We start from the raw sequence: 16,601 nt of genomic DNA, 5'->3' as shown, positions 1-16,601 counted from the left end.
ATGACGAGATATTATTTGTGTGGGCTGGCTGTGAATAATTCCGCCGTGGAATAAGTCGGTTGGGAAACATCCCATTCGATAGAAAAGCAGCAACTGCGTGGAAGAAAGGGCACGAGTCAGAGATAGGACGAGAAATAAACACGCATCCAATGAGGGCGATCAAGTCGAGGCCCGTATGCAGGTGTTCAGGGCTGATTTGTTCATTTGTTGTCCAGGAAGCGAAAAGCAGCATTCGGTGACGAGGAGTTGTTGTCGACCCCGCGGCAGCTGATGTCACACTCCGGGCTGGGTGGGAGCGATTTTCCACGCGATATTCGCACGTTTTATGACAAGACAGGAGGATGAGGATTTATTTTGATATGCATGTACCTTCTCGGATATTTCTATTAAGCTTAATTTGGCTCATTTGACCCGTGGGTCGATGATGGGATTAGCTTTGATATATATTTCTGTCTTTACATCATCGTATCCATCATCACCAGAATAACAAGGCTGTACATTCGAATCGAAATGATAAATTCATAACTTTCATTATAATATAAACATCATAGAGAATATTTCATGGTTATACTGATGTCATCATCCATCAGACGAGGTTCGTCCCACCATAACCCATGGCTATCTTCAATCCTTTACCGAGTTGTGTATCCACCATTGGCAAAGAGGGTTTGACCAGTAATCCAGGTCCCTTCAGTGCACAGGAACTTGACAATGGGCGCAATATCGCTGACCTCGGTAAGACGTCCGCCCATACCGTTGGCCTTGTGGAATTCGACGGCCTCGGGAGACTCCTGGGGGTAGAAGAATGCTATAAATGAAAACGATTAGTCGTTTGTCTCAGATATAGTCAAGATAGAGGCAACTCACGAGTGTCCATAGGACCCGGTGCGACACAGTTGACGCTGACGCGACGACCTTGCAGTTCCTTGCAGACACCACTGTTGGATATATCAGTATAAGGATCTTCTATCACAGACCAAGAGTTCTTACCGAGTGAAGTGCTCAACTGGCGCCTTGCTTCCGGCATAAGAGGTGTAGAAGCCGGTGAAAGCGCCCAGCAGAGCAGTGACAATCGAGATGATCTTACCACCATCCGACACATGGGCAGCAGCCTCTTTCAGGATGAAGAAAGCAGCCTTGGAGTTGATCCTAAGAATCAATCAGATCAGCCATCGTAGATACTAGACAGTATAGAACAGAGCGACATACGCAAACATAGAGTCATATTCCTCCTCACTAATCTCGCCAATGGGCTTCTTGAGGACCTTGCCGACCGTGTTGACAACAATGTCAACCTTTCCGAACTCCTGCACAGTATCCTTGAACAGCTTGGTGACGGCCGCAGCAGAGGTCAAATCGCCCTGGTAGAAGGCGACCTTGGACGAGGGGAATTTCTGCTTCAGCTCAGCTTCCAGCTGAGTGGCATCGTTCTTGGAGCTGGCCGAGTTGTAGTGGAGGGACAGACTGGCACCTTCAGCGGCCAGTTGGCGGGCGATCTCAGCGCCCAGGTTCTTTGCGCCTCCAGTGACGAGAGCGACCTTTCCAGTGAGAGACATGGTGGTTTGAAAGTTGAATTATTCAAGCGTTGTAAATGAAGAGGATTGATGAAGGATCTTTAGAGCTCTCTGGAGAACCATTGTGCTCTATTTATCCCCCGCTCATGATTGCGTATGTGTTCCATCCCACCTTCAGCTGAACTTCAGCTGAACTGCTCACAGATGAGACAAGCCAGAATCGGCTGTGATTGGCCGCCAGCAGTTTAGATTGGCTTAGGATGCGTTATCCCAGAAGGGAAGAGTGGAGCATTTCAGGCTGTCGATGACGAAAAATATGTCACATATGAAGATGTGATTGGCTGAATGTCGGAGATCTGCTGTGGTGGGGCTGATGTGATGCCTTAATCGGGAATGTTTGGAACCCTAAATGGCAGCAACTGACGAAAGCGGTAATGGCGGGTAGTGACGGGATCCATCTGGATATGTGGATGATTCATATGGAAGAGAAGATAGAGCTTAAATTCGAAAAAATCCGTTATTTCCGCTTGACTCCGTGTGATTATGCTCGGGGGTATCTATGAATTCCGAAAGGGTCGACTAGGAAGCTCCCAGAAAGTGGCCAGGGTTAGGATCAGGCAATGGTTGACCAGGAGCAAAAGTAGCACCGGGGAAATATAGCGACGATCCATTAAGAAAGGCTCCGTTGCGATCGATCCAAACCACCATCCGACGAAGCAAACCATTCAGACCGAGCGATGGCAAACCACCGCGTAGCCCGACGACTTGCCGAAGGCCCTGCATATGCACGCTGTAATTATCCAGATCGCCAAACATGGCTTCGTAGCTTGCCATTTTAGCTATTGCGCCCACTAGCGCGTCGTCTACGGCACCATGTCGATCGTCCAAGGCGCGGTTGATCGAGTTCACAGCTTCGCATCGCAGACTGAGGAGATTAAGTTTCAGATCCATGGAGGTTTGGTGCACGGATGCATAGTTTGATGCCGCAAGCAGCACGATGACCAGGAACAGGCATGGCTCGGTCATCACTAGTGGGAACCAGCTCGTTCGGAGTAGTCCCCGGTTTCCCGGCTGGTCGAGCTCGGGGATGTCAACTGCCATGGTTCCCAGATCTGATGTAACAGTCCTGTTAGTCTCACGCATCGGAGATCTGTGTATATGATCCTTACAATGGTCCACGAGTGGCGGGATAAAAGGTCTCCATGGGATTGGGTAGGATCTGAACGGATCGACCCGAAACCCGCCTATTAAGGGCGGTATTGAAAGAAAGTCACTATGAGGATTGACAATTTCTTGACTTGATGCTATTGCAGGATCACCACCTTTCGGTTGCAGGGCTGAACAGTCTAATTCGACACGGATCGGAAGGAATTCCTCCCGTCTCACAGCCGTCGAAGATGCAGCTAGCAATCGCTGTTCATTATGGCTTTTCCACTGCTGACGAGCCACGTGCGATCGAACTGGAGATCCTTTTGCTAAATTGAGGGCATCTCCCGGCTTTTTGACATGAATGAACATGTGCTCCATGTTGATATAGCTGCATCTGTTTCCCGCGTCAGCCTAGTCACTTTGAAAAAAAAAAAAAAAATCAAGTTTCACTACCACAGCGTGCTCTCAGCAGCTCTTCAGCATGTACATTGAGCCTTATATATGCCGTTTCGCACTTGTGTAGTAGTATTCCCAGATGGATGCTGACAGCTGAGCTGACCACTTCAGTCAGCCACATCATGATCTGGGGCTCAGCCCTAGTGTGGCGATATCAATGACCGCTTATTAACAACAGGAGTAAGACAAGCAGTTATAAACGTCCGAGAAATAACAGTACAGTATATGCTATAAGATGTCGGTATACAATTATTCAATTTGTACATAGTAGCTCTACCCAAAAGTAAGTCGCATCTGCCCTTTCTCCGGCTTACCACGACCACGACCGCCTCGGCTACGAGACGGACCCGAAGTAGCTATCGGACGTGATGTCTGCTGAGAGCTTCTCGCTGCTTGTCTTTCTTCGTTTTCCAGCTCTTTAGCGAAATGCCAGTCGTCGTGTTCATTCTTTTCATATTCTGGTATTGATTTGCCGCACTGGCTGCAGGTGTATAGTCCTAGCGGAATATCCGAATAGTGATCCACGGTATCTTCGGAAGGAGACATAGGACCATGGCTTTCGACACGATCTGCCGAGTGTCCTGTTTCTGGATCATATATTTGTGATTCTTCGGCCGTTGTCTCAGCGAGCTGAGATGGAGCCTTGTCAACATCCGGCGGTTTGGTGAAGAATTGCCTTATACCTTTGTTATCTTCAACTTTCCTGCGCTTCCCATCAGGTTGTTTTTCTGCCATTGGTTCATCATCCAGCTCTCTCGTAGAATGACCCAAAGTCTTAGCGTGAGCTCCACGAAGTAGAAACCCATCAATTGCTTGATTTTTGGTGACACCATCTTCGAACCCGCCAACGCTTAACGAGAGATTCGCACAAGGCCACGCACGCGCATCATCCATGACCTGTCGAAGCAGAGTTTTACCAAGCTCGAAGAGCACCATCTCGTCGACATGTTTCGAGCCTGGAATTGGCATCGAACGAGATCTGACTTGAGCATTTTGCCTATGATGCAGAGTGATCGTTTTTGGACGGCGTCTATTCTCAAGCACCCCATCCTGAACTAGGCGACCGTATATGTCAGCGGCAAAGATGCGTAGCCATCTATCTGCCTGCTCAGCGGAGTTTATACTTGGCCTAAACGACTTGGCTGACAGCATAGACTTTATTTGCGTTCTGGGATTGACTTCACTTCTGTCGTCTCCACGGATAATGCCATATAGCCAAGCAGCGGTATCATCGTCTAGCTTGGCCCGAAACTGTTCAAGGGGAACGTTGAGAAGATCATTAACCTGCTCTGTTCCAAAGAACGCAGATACCTGATCTCCTAACTTGCCTCCGAGCATCCGAATTTTGGTGAATTTGAATCCTCCAAGAAAGTTCTGGACTGCTCGGTTTCGAATAACTGTTTGTTTATTCGGCTTGTTACAGCCGCTCCCAAGCTTCGCCATCATCTTGTTCCTCGCAATTCCCGCAGAACAGGTATAAGTGAGTCTGTCCCAAATGGCTGCCCGAACTGACCGAACAATCTCTGACCCTATAAGCATAGCAAGATCGTCCCAGTCAGGGTCATCGACTTCAGTCTCTTTCTCGTCCAAGTCAACCAGACAGTCCTCAGCATTCCACTCCAACGCCGTTGTCGGCGGATGAGGCAACAACGCCACTTTTTCATCACTACCATGCGATGCTCGCAATTCCGGATACCTTCGAAGCAGAACCCCAAATACCAAAGACGACAGGTCAATGAAAACCTCATCCACACTAGCTTTCTCAAGACCAGCAGGTTGTATCTGCCCATGCACGGATTCATCGCCGACCAAATCCGCATGCCATCGCGACAGTTCCTCCTTCATCACACTCAATATTTTCCGTGATTCTGCCCGGTATGGATCCAGCGAGACCTTATCCGTGCTAATATTTTTGAACGAGTCATCCCTATACGCCCATCTCCCACCCTCGCCTTCTCGAAAGGTCGCAACATGCTGTAATACAATATTCGGACAGAGCTTCCGCGCCTCAGCCGCAGAAATCATTCTGCTAATCCCAGACGATCGGGCGGGGTAGTTCACGGCAATGAGCGAGTCCCATTGTCGAACAGCAAGGGGCGTCGTGCGTTCCGTCCCCAGACGGACCATCTCACATTGAGCGTAAAAGGCATCGAGATCGACGTGGGCAATAACGCGCAATGGGCACGCGGTCGAGTTCTGGCGAAGAAGTTGTAATTGACGATAGGTGTAGCGAGATTGGGGTTTCAGGGAATCGCCGGGGGAGGACGAGGCGAGGAAAGGTTCCGGGGAAGAGCGCGACATCTCGAGGGTGATACAGTCATGGCGGATCTCATTGGAAGGGGGTATCGTGAGTGTATCACGGTATTCTCAGTGTAGACTACCAATTGCTTGCGGTATGGAAATCATTGCGAGAGATTCAAAAACGTGAAGCTGGAATTCCATGGTGGGGATGAGTTGGTCCACGGCTCTACGCCGAAAGGGGTTAGCTTGTCTGGCTTACTGTCTACAGTGACATCAACCCAGTACTTTCAACAACGTTCAATTCAATTCTTCACTTGAACGACTTGTGCTTTCGAGATACATTATGTATCCAATATTGTCGAAGTTTTGCTTCATGGTAACAGTACGGTAAACGTGATCGCAAGCAATTCAAATTCCCAAGCGGGGATGCTTCTCTTCCTTCCCTTTATTCTTTCGAGGCAAACCTCTGCCTCAGTCCCCGAAGTGCGAGATCTCCAAGTGCAACAAAGCTAGCCAATGACATGATTTCCAGGACACTGATGTCGAGTCCAATGGTGGACTTCAACCAAGATCGTACTTCTACCGCAGCAAGACTATCAACACCAACATCGGACAGTGAGCGCGAGAGGTCAATCTCGGAATCATCATCGACGGGCTTCAACATGAGATCGAAGACATAGTGCGCGATCTGCTTGGAAATAAATTCACCAGCAGAAGGCTCGGTTAAATTGCTGGGCTCCGCGGCTACCGCAGCAACAAAATGGCTCAGTTGATTTTGACCCGTCGATTGATCAATGACATTTTCCTCAGTGTTGTTATTCAAGTATGTCGCTAAGCGGCCATCAAAAAAATAATGTATTGCCATTAAATGAATCTGCCGCGCTCGCCGTTGTCGTGTTGCGGAACCCAGTCATTATCTGAGCGGGATTCGTGTAGCCAGAATACTCCGTCTCATCCTGAGATGGGAGACTCCGACTTATTGCAACAGTTACAGTGCTAAATAGCTCTTCCTGGCTCATGATGAGGTGCTTCATCCACTTGGAACGTTCCAGGACTTGCGGGTTGTCAGCAACGTGACCAATGCCGTCAACTGCACCAAGGTCGATGACAGATGCAAGCAAGCCAAGACTGTGACGATATTGGACAAATGAGTCCATAAATGTGTTTGCTGAAGCGTAGCTGGCCTGACCAGGCATACCAAGAATACCACACATGGAGCTGAGAAGCATAAAGAAGTCAAGGTCGAGACCCGCGGACACCTTGTGCAAATTCCAAGTGCCTTGCACTTTTGGTCCTGTGGCAGTGTTCCATTCGTCCAGAGACATCTGCAGTAGCGATTTATCTTCTAGCACCATGGAAAGATTGATAATTCCCTTCAGTGGCATTGGTGCCGATGAAATCGCAGTTTCAACATCAGTCACATTGCAGATGTTTCCTTGGACAACAGTTACGGAACACCCTTGACTCTCGAGCTCACAGAAAAGCTCTTGGTTTGGCACAGTAGCCCCTGCGCTTCGAGACAAAAACATCAAGTTTTTCACATTATGTTCGGCCATCCACCGTGCGATTCCCTTACCCAGCCCTCCTAAGCCCCCTACGAGCAGATAGGTAGCGTCACTGCGGAAAGTCATAGACTCTTGAGGGAATGAGGGCTCTAGCTGCTTCCCCGGGCTATTGAATGAGATCCGGAGTTTGCCAACATGCCGGCCGCTCTGCATATATCGGAGGCAACCGACCACTGAGTCTGCCGCAAATGTCTGAACCGGACGAACAGGGCAGATATAACCTTGTGTGTAGAGGCCTAAAATCCTCTGGAGAAGTCTGGCATTGTACGTTAGCATTGGGGCCAGGACATAAGGATCTGCGAACATACTGTTTGCATTTCTCTGGCCTTAGCCTGACATAATCCGTCAAATCGACAGCTGCATACACAGCGTTTGAGCGCAACAGCATAGCAGGCTGTGCACCCCTGGGACGATCTTTTTTAGTAAGGTCTATCAATTTACCACAGTCAGTGACACATTCACATGAAGCACGGAACAGCTCTCCAGAAAGCGAGTTCAGCACGATATCAACACCGCGGCCATTGGTTGCCTTCATTACTCCAGGGAGGAATGAGGAATCTCGAGAATTAAATATATGCTCTCGTGGAATAGTATAGGTTTTCATGAGATGTTCGGCTTTCTCGTCGCTGCCTACGGTTGCGTAAATGGTCGCTCCAAGCATTTGGCAGATCTGGATGGCAGCAATCCCTACACCCCCGGATGCAGCGTGGATAAGGACAGTCTACTATGAACATAAGCGTGGCTCTCCTGTCAATCAGGTAAACTTACACGTACCTGGGACCTTTCCAGTTGTCCAATGTCAATGAGAGAGTAGATACACTGTTCCAAAAATGAGAGGCATGGTTGCGGCATCTTGCAATGATAGATGATCTGGGATCTTTGTACACTGTGTAGAAGATACGACTATCTTTGTTGCAAAACATCCTGCACCGACTGCAAAGACACGGTCTCCGGGGGAAAGATCGCGCACTTTTGAGCCTTGCGTACAACCCCTGTGGCCTCTAGACCTAGTCTATTGTCCGCTACATTTACAATACCTAGAGTGACGAGTACGTCCTGGTACAAGTATCAGCAACCTTTTAGCGCGGGGCAGAAGTTCTGGTGGGTGTGTATATATAGCGTACCTTGAAGTTAACCCCGACGGTATCTACCTCAATTTCGACTTGATCGTCTTGTATAACATTCTCATTGACGCTAGCAGCTCCTGTGAGTGAATCCAGGGTACCATATGACCCCACAGTCAATGTCATTATAGGATCACGGCTTTCCAAATCCCTTCGACCAAGTTGGGCCAGAGAGCGCCGAATGGAGACCGATCTCTAAGAACAGGAATTGACCATTGTTATCAGATATGAGCCCTTGGATTGCGGTACGGAAGAGAACAGGCGATTCAAGGTTGGACTGCCAGTACTGAGGGCCCAGAGTAGCAGAGTCATCCAAACAAGTTCCAGTGACGCTTGAGTAGAAGTGGACGGGAGGTGAACGTGCGGTTGAGGAGTTTGTGGCAAAGCACTCCATATGAGAACGATATGTGTCCCCGAGATCTTTCATGTGGGGGGAATGATACGCCAAATCAACCTTCAGTTGTCGGACCAATACATCTGGTCGTGGTTTTTTGATTGCTTGTATGACGTTCACCAGCTCCTCTAGATCACCTGAGATTGTAACACTGGATGGTGAGTTGTCGCAGGCAATGGCCACTCCAGGAACCAAGAATTGATTGGTTTCCTCTTTACACATTCCTACAGCCGCCATGCCTCCAGTCTTCTTGACATGCTCAGACAGAACACCACGATAAAATGCAAAAATAAAGGCTTCTCGTGCAGTCAGTTTACCGGCTGTATAAGCTGCCGCAAGCTCACCGGATGAGTGGCCGACGACCGCGTATGGAGTGACTCCAAGTTCGAGTTAGAGTGTCAACAAGCCCGATCTGTACTGCAGTGCAGATAGGTTGCGCATAGCTGGCTTTGTGAAGGTTACTCTTTTCGACTGGATTCATCATCTCATCGATTATGGACCAGGTAGGGGCTTGTGGTAGAGTGCACAAGATTTCTTCCAACCCTAAAATGGATCGTCTAAATGTTGGATTGGATTTGTAAAGTGCAACTCCCACCCCAGGCCATTGAGCACCTTGACCAGTAAACACGAAGACCACCTTTGGCGGTGATGAGGAACTCTTCGTCATCTGCGTCGTAACAGCTATAGACGAGCCCTGCCGTACGATGGACGCTGCGCGGAATGGCAAGTGCTCTCGTCTTACCCCCAGAGTGTAGGCCATGTTAGCCAAAGAGTCAGGGTGGATCTGCAGGTATTGCTGATGCTCGTCCATCAAGCGATGGAGGGAACTGGAGGTGTTGGCTGAAAATACCAGCAATGACACCGCTTTGGCAGTAGCTTCTGTTGGTGAACAGGGAGGAGTGAAGCTTTCAGCAGACTCAAGGACAACGTGGGCATTAACTCCCCCCATACCAAAACTGTTCACGCTGATTCTGACATCACGATCCTGAGGCCATGGAGTTGACTCAACGGGGACTGTTAACTTCTTTTCTGCGAAGGGGATCCTGGGGTTTGGTGTGTTGAAGTTAATGTTTGGGGGGACGACCTGATTCTCCAGGGCTAGCACTGCCTTGATAAGTGAGGTAAGACCAGATGCACCTTCAGAGTGTCCAATATTCGGCTTGACAGCGCCAATGTAAATGCCTCTATCCCCAAATGTGTTGGCAATGGCTGCCACTTCGATGGGGTCCCCAACCGCAGTCCCGGTCCCGTGACACTCCACAAATGGAGTGTCCGAGATGTCGTCGATTCCAGCAGCGGCATATGCTTTGCGTATTACATTCTCCTGAGCAAGGGCGCTAGGAACATTCACTCCACTGGTTTTGCCATCGCAGTTTGTTGCAGTGCCCCTGATAACAGCTCTTATTGGTTTCCATCACAAATGGCATCTGCCAATGGTTTGATATAGATGGCATTGATGGCCTCTCCACGGCCATATCCATCAGCGTCGGCATCAAAGGTCTTGGAGGTGGCGTCATTCGAGAGAACTCCTTTCGCGACATGATAGCAGTCATAGTAGGGGACATGACAAGGTTGCAGCCTCCGACAATCGCCGCTGAGCACTCTCCTCTCTGTATGGCCAGGCATGCCTCATGCAGACCGACAGTGGCTGAAGAGCACGCGGTGCGGATCATCATACTGGGTCCACGAAGATCATACTCGTACAAGATGCGGTTGGGAATGGAAAAATCACCACCAACCATCAATGGATACTTGGAATACATCTGGGGGTCGTGAAAGAGGTTTTGGATCCAGTCATCGCCATAAGATCCCACAAAACAACCGATATCCTTGCCTCTGTAGTCAACTTCGCCGGCACTTTCCAAACACTCCCGAACCACTTCAAGCAGCAAGCGTTGCTGAGGGTCAACCGCCTCCAGTTCCACCTTGGTAAAGCTGAAGAAACTGGTATCAAGGGCAGCAAGGTTGTCATCCAGGAAATACCCATGCTCTGTTTTGATCACACCGTTTCCTCCAGACTTGGAATAGTAGCTGGAAACATTATATCGACTCTCGGGGACTCGGGATTTCGCATTCTTCTTCTCCAGGAGAAAGTCCCAGAGCTGAGCTGGGGTTGAGATGCCACCTGGAAGCCTCAATCCGATACCACAGATAGCAATGGGAGTCGACATGGTGAGCTGGCCTAGGGAAACAATCTGACTAGAACCAATTGAGTATATGAAAGCAATACTGGTCTTTTCTGAGTGTGTTCGCCATATATAATGGGCCTGGGTAATATTACCAAGTCCATGGAAGAAGCCGTACTGTATTGCCAGGCCGATACAAAAGGGTCCCAGAGTGACTGGAGTAGTTGCTGATCTAGCATACGATATCAACCAATGCTGGTCTCATTTCATCCCATCAACCACCACTAAGAAAGTCTAATTTCCCACAGATACAGAAACCCCTCGCTCAGAAGAGGCGGTAGACAGAGTATCATCTGGTAATTCTGCTCCTCATTGGAAATAATCGCGTCAAAGTCTTCACGATACTCGCTAAAATCGCACCCCACTTAAGTGTAGTGTCGATCCAGCCAGTAGCATGCAAACTATACGAGAGAAGGTAACCACTTTAGATATAGTGCTGAGCCCAAACGCTTGGGAATCAAGATCTGGTAACGCACTAGAGACAGTGAGTGGTTCATCTAGATACAGTAGTGCTTCATGACATCAAATTGATGCGACATCACTCCACATCATGGATCTGTTGTAACTTGTAGAAGAGCCAATATTATCAGAGAAGGCATCTTGACAGTCTGACCTCCAATTCTGCAAACAGCCAAACCCTTATATAAACGAATCACTGGATCAATGGGATGACATTGGAGCATGGCAGTACGGGCAGTTTCGCATACTTGGATTCTGCTGAATTGCTCCCACTGAAGACATCAAATAATGCCGTCCCATCTATAGACCGCACTGACCGATCAGCATCTGTGTTTGATCAGTTTGGGCATGCTTGACCAATTAGATTGCTTTCTCCTTTCTGCGCTTCATGTGTTTATTTTATCTGAATAACTTCATATTTACCTATCCAGACTACCATGGCAATTCCTCCCATCATACAGGTTGGCACCCAGGTTATTCTCCCAATCAGGGACATGATTGTTGAAGAAACTTCCATTTCCTTCTTTTCTAATGCTACGGATCTTATCCAAGATGGGCTGCCTTGACTCCCACTTGAGCTGGGAGATCAGTATGGGAAGTACCCATACCTGTTTTCAAGCACTGCACAGATGGTTTTGACTAGGAACAGATTCAGTAATACAGCAGGTGCGCACACAACACTGTTAGCATGTTAAGGGCAGCTTTGGTGACTTTGTATGAAGTCATTATCTGGATATATAAATTTATCTTCATACATAATTTTGAGTGAAGGCGAATATATATATCACCATCTTAACCAATCCTATGCCACAAGATATATTATCGAATCCTCAACACTAATAAGGAGTTATGAAGATAGCTCTTGATCAATCTGAGATGATGATATAAGTAGTTCTATGCATTGCAACGTCCAATTCCTCTCTATCCTATATCCTCTATCTCTGCTTGCCTCTGGTCTGAAGAACCTTCACATGCCCATATTTAGTCATACAGAAAATATGCCCATTGGACATAATAGATACTCTTCTATAGAGTACCTAATGATGCCTGAGCTTATTCATCATCATCTCGTACGGCCTTATTGTAGTGTCGAACTACAAGTTTCTAGGTTCACTAATTCTCTCTGGAAAAAGCCTACTCAGCTTAGACAGCACGTAATCGAACATTCTATCCGCACTAAGATACAGGAAAAGGACACCTGGTCTGATGTTATTTGAGCAAGCAGGACGAGGCGTTGCGTCTCACCGCTGGACTTACAGCGCCAGACGTCATGGTGTGCATGTGGGATGCTGATATCGATGCACTGCACATTGCCCTCATATCAGCACACCGCAATAATATGTTGCCTCCGATCGACTGAAAATCAGCCAAACTCGAATCCGTGCGAGGGAGGCGAATTTGTAGAAATCCAACGAGCGAAAAAAAAAAAAAAAAAAAAAAAAAAAGAAAAAAACAAAAGTACTGTGGCAAGCGAAGCGAAGATCTCCAACAGCCGCGGGAAAAGAAAGCAAAGTACGATGGCGGCCTTGGAGCCTTGATGCCTTGGAGCCTGGAGCGGAATCAGGCATGCATACCCGAACTGCATTTGTGCCCAACAGCGAGTCCGTGGCAAGGGAATGCAGCACTGTGATTGGCTGAACAGCCAGCCAGACGGATTGGAGCTGCTTCCATCCAGTTCCGCTGCAGAAGAAGAGCTGATGTGTTGGCAGACGGGGATGGCATCTCCTCACGGTGGGCTGTGAGTCAACCCCCCCTCCAAACATCTAATAATATGCGTCCATCTCGGGGTATTTTCATGGACTGGACATGTTATTATTGAAACTTCGATGAGAATCTCGTCCGTTTCTGTCATCTGGCTATGATTTTTTTTCTTTTGCGTTGCGTTGCGTTGCTCTGTTTTCTGCCTACGAAAAGAGCCTTGGAAAGAAAACTGAGGTCACACTACTGACTCATACAGGGATACCCAAAATCAAACCAAGCCATACACCAGGGCCTGTCGACCAGATGCGGTCATGATCAGATTATTTTATTTTTTGCCTCCTGCTGGGAGGCTGGAGGACTGTCCTTTCAGCTGAAAAGTGCAAAAGCATAGCATCATCATCAGCATCACTCAGCAGAGTACCAATAGTGAGGCTACACCGGCCTGTTCATGTGGTGGCCATGACTGCTTTGATATCACCGCCCTCCTGTCCCACACTTTGGGAACGAATAATACTCCTGGACCCGTGGTACCACGATGGGTCCAAAGCGGAGAAACCGAGCATCTCATAATAAACAAAAACAAAAAAAAAGACTACTTACTACAACACGAAAATAATGAAGGCTGGGAATGGTTGAAATGAGGGCAGATCGATGGCAGCATCACTATTGAACGACGATATGAACCAGTCTCCCATTGGACTCTCGTAGAAACATTTGCATCTTTCTTTGTCTCATGTTGATCCACGGCGGCTAGAGAATATTCTGCACTCTGTCGCCCCCCCCCTCAGCCTTTCCTTCTCTTCTAAGCCCTATTAGTCGATATGCATGCTCTGGCCACTCCTCTGTCATTGTGCTTCTGATGACCTCTACAGCCAATCAGCGGTGGAGTCGGCGTGGCACCAGACACCAGCCCAAAGGGAAAACCGGCCCAACCGCCCAAGCCAACCGCTTCGACTCATTCAGAGCCCACAACACCCTCGTTTTCCTTCGCCCCCCCTCTTCTTTCTTTTCACGCTTTCTCTTCCTCACGCCCGATCTTCCCTGCGTCGTCTTTTCTTTCTTATCTCCCCGTCTTCTCTGACTCTCCTCTCTCTTCCTTTCCTCTCTTTCTCTCCCATCTCTTTCGGCCTCCCTTCTCCCCCCACCCCTCCCTCTCTTCCTTAACTCCCTGGATTACTCTGGCTTTTTTTTTTTTTCCCGGCCAGTTGGAAATATAAAAGGGATATTAATTCACGCAGACCTCTGTGTTCAATAAGTGTTGGAAAATACACTTATTCTCTTGGACAAAAAGAGGAGAGCCCCCCCCGTGGAAAAGGATCTATCTTCCTGGTTGCCCCTCCCATCAACGCTTTTATTTCCTTGAATCCTCCTTCGATTCTTCAACAACCACAACAACTCTTCCCTTCTCTGCTGGAAAGAAACCTCTTGAGGATTTTTCTTTTTTCTGTTGAACAGTTTTCTTGATCAACCCCTGGATAATTCGTTCGCCCGGACTTGAAGCAAAGTGACCAGACCTGGACCCTCCCTGGATTATTGACGCCCTGCCTATTCTGCATTGCGTTGCGTTTGTGTGTGCACAAAAGAGAAAGACAAAAGACAAAAAAGAAAGAAAAAAAGGAGAAAAAAAAAAGTCGAATTAGCTTTCATTACCAGCCCTGGATTTTCCTGGACACAGTCTTAATAGAACTGTACTTTTCTTCTTCCAATCAACCCAAAGAATTCCTTTCTGCCGGCAATCTCTCCCATTTCCTGGACCTCGGCTATTCCTATAACATCTCCGGACTTTTGAATTGTGGCCACTTGGATCCCTATTGTGATTAATCTCTTAATACCGGTGACCTTTTTTACTCTCCCTGGACACAATGACTGGACGCCACGGATATGATGCACGCCCGGAGCGTCAAAATGAGTATTTCATTCCCGGCGATGGTATCAGCCGGGAAGTCATCCAAGCAGACATTTGCCGCTACCTTGGAAATGATGCGCTCGTAAGACCTGGAAACCATAATGTCTGCCTTCCGAATCTCTTTGAAAATACTGTTTACTCCCCCTTGAATTCTTACTGACTTGCAAACAGGGTCGTCAGGGATTTTTCATTCGTGCCTACCGGAATCTCACATCTGTAAGTCGAGGCACTTTTATGGAGGGATCTTGTGATGTGATGTATAGAATTTGAAGCTGACTCGACTGCGCTACAGGAAATGATTGCTGATCTCAAGGCCGACTCTGCTCGCTGGGAGGCAGATGTGTCGCGTCGGGCTGACCAAGGCTATCCCCGAGGCAGCTATATCCAACAAGACTACAGCATCTCACAGCCCCCTCCAGTTTCAGCAAGCTACTCGGGCTCTGCGATGCATGAAGGGCGCCCGCAGCCAGGACCATCTCCTCCCACTTACAGTGTTCCCCCTGCTCAGCCACCATACATGGACTATCCCCAGAGCCACCCATACAGTGCGACCCAGAGTCCACCGTACCCAACTCAACCTACCTACCCAACCAGTCACTCGCCCTTTGGATCAAGTCAGAATACCTACCCTCCCCAGATTCCCTACTCTGCTCCAAGCCAGCCGGCAGTCACTGCTGATATGCACCCAACATACACATACACGAGCAACGCGCCTTATGCCTACGATGCTGGGAGAAACAACGCCCCTAGATATACTGGGCCTGGTTATGATGCCGAGCCAGACTATTCCCCTGTGACCTCTGGAATGCCTTACCCTGCCACTACAGCCCCAGACCCCCGGATAGGAATGGACCCTAGATATACTCCCGACTCGGCAACATACCCTGACCGCAACCCTAGGCCACAACCGGCCAGAGAGACCCAGCCTCGCCGGCCTCGGTAGAGGATATTTTCTAATATTACTTAACCGAGTTATTGGAGAACTCCCGGATTTAATTACAACCTTTCTGGTGCCCCGGGATCACAATCACTTTTGGAAAGAAGAACTTGACGATAATGTTTTGAAAAAAAGCAATTTTTTTCATGCGTCTCTTCTTCAATTTTTTTTCCTACAATTTTTCTTTTTTTGGACCAAAATCTTCAAATCTCTATCCAGGGATATTAGACCGGATAAATTATGTTTTATTTGATATCAAAATGCCTTCCAGTGGAGCCAGAATCCTAGGAAGTCCGGATCCCTTTTGATGGATGCCATTCAAGCTGGCCTTGGTTGATTCCGTTGGAATCTGCTAAGCACCTTTGCAGATATTGCTGACTGGTGCTCGCTCCATATCTGGCCATTTGCTTCGATCTTTTTTTTGTGGTCACCTTGCTTGAAGAGGTTGACCAACCTCTTGCTCTTGTGTGACGGGGTGATGAAAAGGCGGATTTTTGGCTTTCTATTGTTCTAATCCCGGTTTTGGCTACACTCATCTCCTGTTGGCAGTATATGCCTATATTCTTTTGGTTGTTTCACGGTGTACAGGTGCTTTTGTCTCTTTTTCTGTATCCTTTTCATTTTCTATTTTTTGGTTTGAGAGGTGCTTTGGATTATTTCTCACAGCCATGTTGAGTCTTTGCGGGAGCATCCAGCTGATTTCATGTTGCATCAGTCAGGGGCTTCGATACACACTGATGCTGTCCACGAGCTACATGTAGATATGAGCATACTATACGGCGTTCTTATTTTCTCTGGGTGTTCAATGGTTTTGACACTGGCCTGCGGTCTCGAAAGCTTCTTAATAAATCATCATTGAAAGTTCTACTTACCCCCCGTTTTCCCTTATCGATGCGTTCGGGGCATTATCCTTTTATTCCCCAGGCACCGTGCTGGATCTGCCATCTCCGGATATCTATCGGGAATTGC

General features: G+C 48.1%; 8 protein-coding genes across 8 annotated transcripts; 2 read left to right on the top strand and 6 right to left on the bottom strand.

Moving 5' to 3' along the window:
• Positions 1–632: 632 nt before the first annotated feature.
• ASPWEDRAFT_48197 (uncharacterized protein) lies at positions 633–1,556 on the bottom strand (the record flags this gene model as incomplete). The annotated part of the gene is made up of 4 exons (XM_040837073.1): positions 633–808; positions 868–938; positions 991–1,149; positions 1,210–1,556. The coding sequence occupies 4 exons, from the start codon at positions 1,554–1,556 to the stop codon at positions 633–635; spliced, it is 753 nt and encodes a 250-aa protein (XP_040695345.1).
• A 537-nt stretch (positions 1,557–2,093) lies between these two features.
• ASPWEDRAFT_167675 (uncharacterized protein) lies at positions 2,094–3,041 on the bottom strand (the record flags this gene model as incomplete). The annotated part of the gene is made up of 2 exons (XM_040830183.1): positions 2,094–2,626; positions 2,684–3,041. The coding sequence occupies 2 exons, from the start codon at positions 3,039–3,041 to the stop codon at positions 2,094–2,096; spliced, it is 891 nt and encodes a 296-aa protein (XP_040695344.1).
• A 211-nt stretch (positions 3,042–3,252) lies between these two features.
• Positions 3,253–5,552, bottom strand: ASPWEDRAFT_35267 (DNA-directed DNA polymerase eta). The gene has a single exon (XM_040834191.1). It carries the CDS (start codon positions 5,418–5,420, stop codon positions 3,393–3,395), a length of 2,028 nt encoding a protein of 675 aa, XP_040695343.1. The 5' UTR covers positions 5,421–5,552; the 3' UTR covers positions 3,253–3,392.
• Positions 5,553–5,805: 253 nt separating this feature from the next.
• Positions 5,806–7,777, bottom strand: ASPWEDRAFT_167673 (uncharacterized protein; the record flags this gene model as incomplete). The annotated part of the gene is made up of 4 exons (XM_040830182.1): positions 5,806–6,165; positions 6,353–7,181; positions 7,234–7,646; positions 7,700–7,777. The coding sequence occupies 4 exons, from the start codon at positions 7,775–7,777 to the stop codon at positions 5,806–5,808; spliced, it is 1,680 nt and encodes a 559-aa protein (XP_040695342.1).
• Positions 7,778–7,828: 51 nt separating this feature from the next.
• On the bottom strand, positions 7,829–10,614 carry ASPWEDRAFT_167672 (uncharacterized protein; the record flags this gene model as incomplete). Its single annotated transcript, XM_040830181.1, has 5 exons — positions 7,829–7,981; positions 8,050–8,119; positions 8,187–8,820; positions 8,906–9,748; positions 9,795–10,614. 5 exons carry the CDS (start codon positions 10,612–10,614, stop codon positions 7,829–7,831), a joined length of 2,520 nt encoding a protein of 839 aa, XP_040695341.1.
• A 1,377-nt stretch (positions 10,615–11,991) lies between these two features.
• On the top strand, positions 11,992–12,515 carry ASPWEDRAFT_35262 (uncharacterized protein). Its single transcript, XM_040834190.1, has one exon. It carries the CDS (start codon positions 12,087–12,089, stop codon positions 12,303–12,305), a length of 219 nt encoding a protein of 72 aa, XP_040695340.1. The 5' UTR covers positions 11,992–12,086; the 3' UTR covers positions 12,306–12,515.
• Positions 12,356–13,233, bottom strand: ASPWEDRAFT_280184 (uncharacterized protein). The gene has a single exon (XM_040833080.1). The coding sequence runs from the start codon at positions 12,849–12,851 to the stop codon at positions 12,405–12,407; it is 447 nt and encodes a 148-aa protein (XP_040695339.1). The 5' UTR covers positions 12,852–13,233; the 3' UTR covers positions 12,356–12,404.
• Positions 13,234–14,651: 1,418 nt separating this feature from the next.
• On the top strand, positions 14,652–15,638 carry ASPWEDRAFT_48193 (putative transcription factor RfeG; the record flags this gene model as incomplete). The annotated part of the gene is made up of 3 exons (XM_040837072.1): positions 14,652–14,798; positions 14,867–14,911; positions 14,988–15,638. 3 exons carry the CDS (start codon positions 14,652–14,654, stop codon positions 15,636–15,638), a joined length of 843 nt encoding a protein of 280 aa, XP_040695338.1.
• Between the last annotated feature and the right edge of the window lie 963 nt (positions 15,639–16,601).

This window comes from Aspergillus wentii (assembly GCF_001890725.1).
Source record: "Aspergillus wentii DTO 134E9 unplaced genomic scaffold ASPWEscaffold_1, whole genome shotgun sequence".
NCBI lineage: Eukaryota > Fungi > Ascomycota > Eurotiomycetes > Eurotiales > Aspergillaceae > Aspergillus > Aspergillus wentii.
This window is presented reverse-complemented; position numbering and strand designations above follow the sequence as displayed.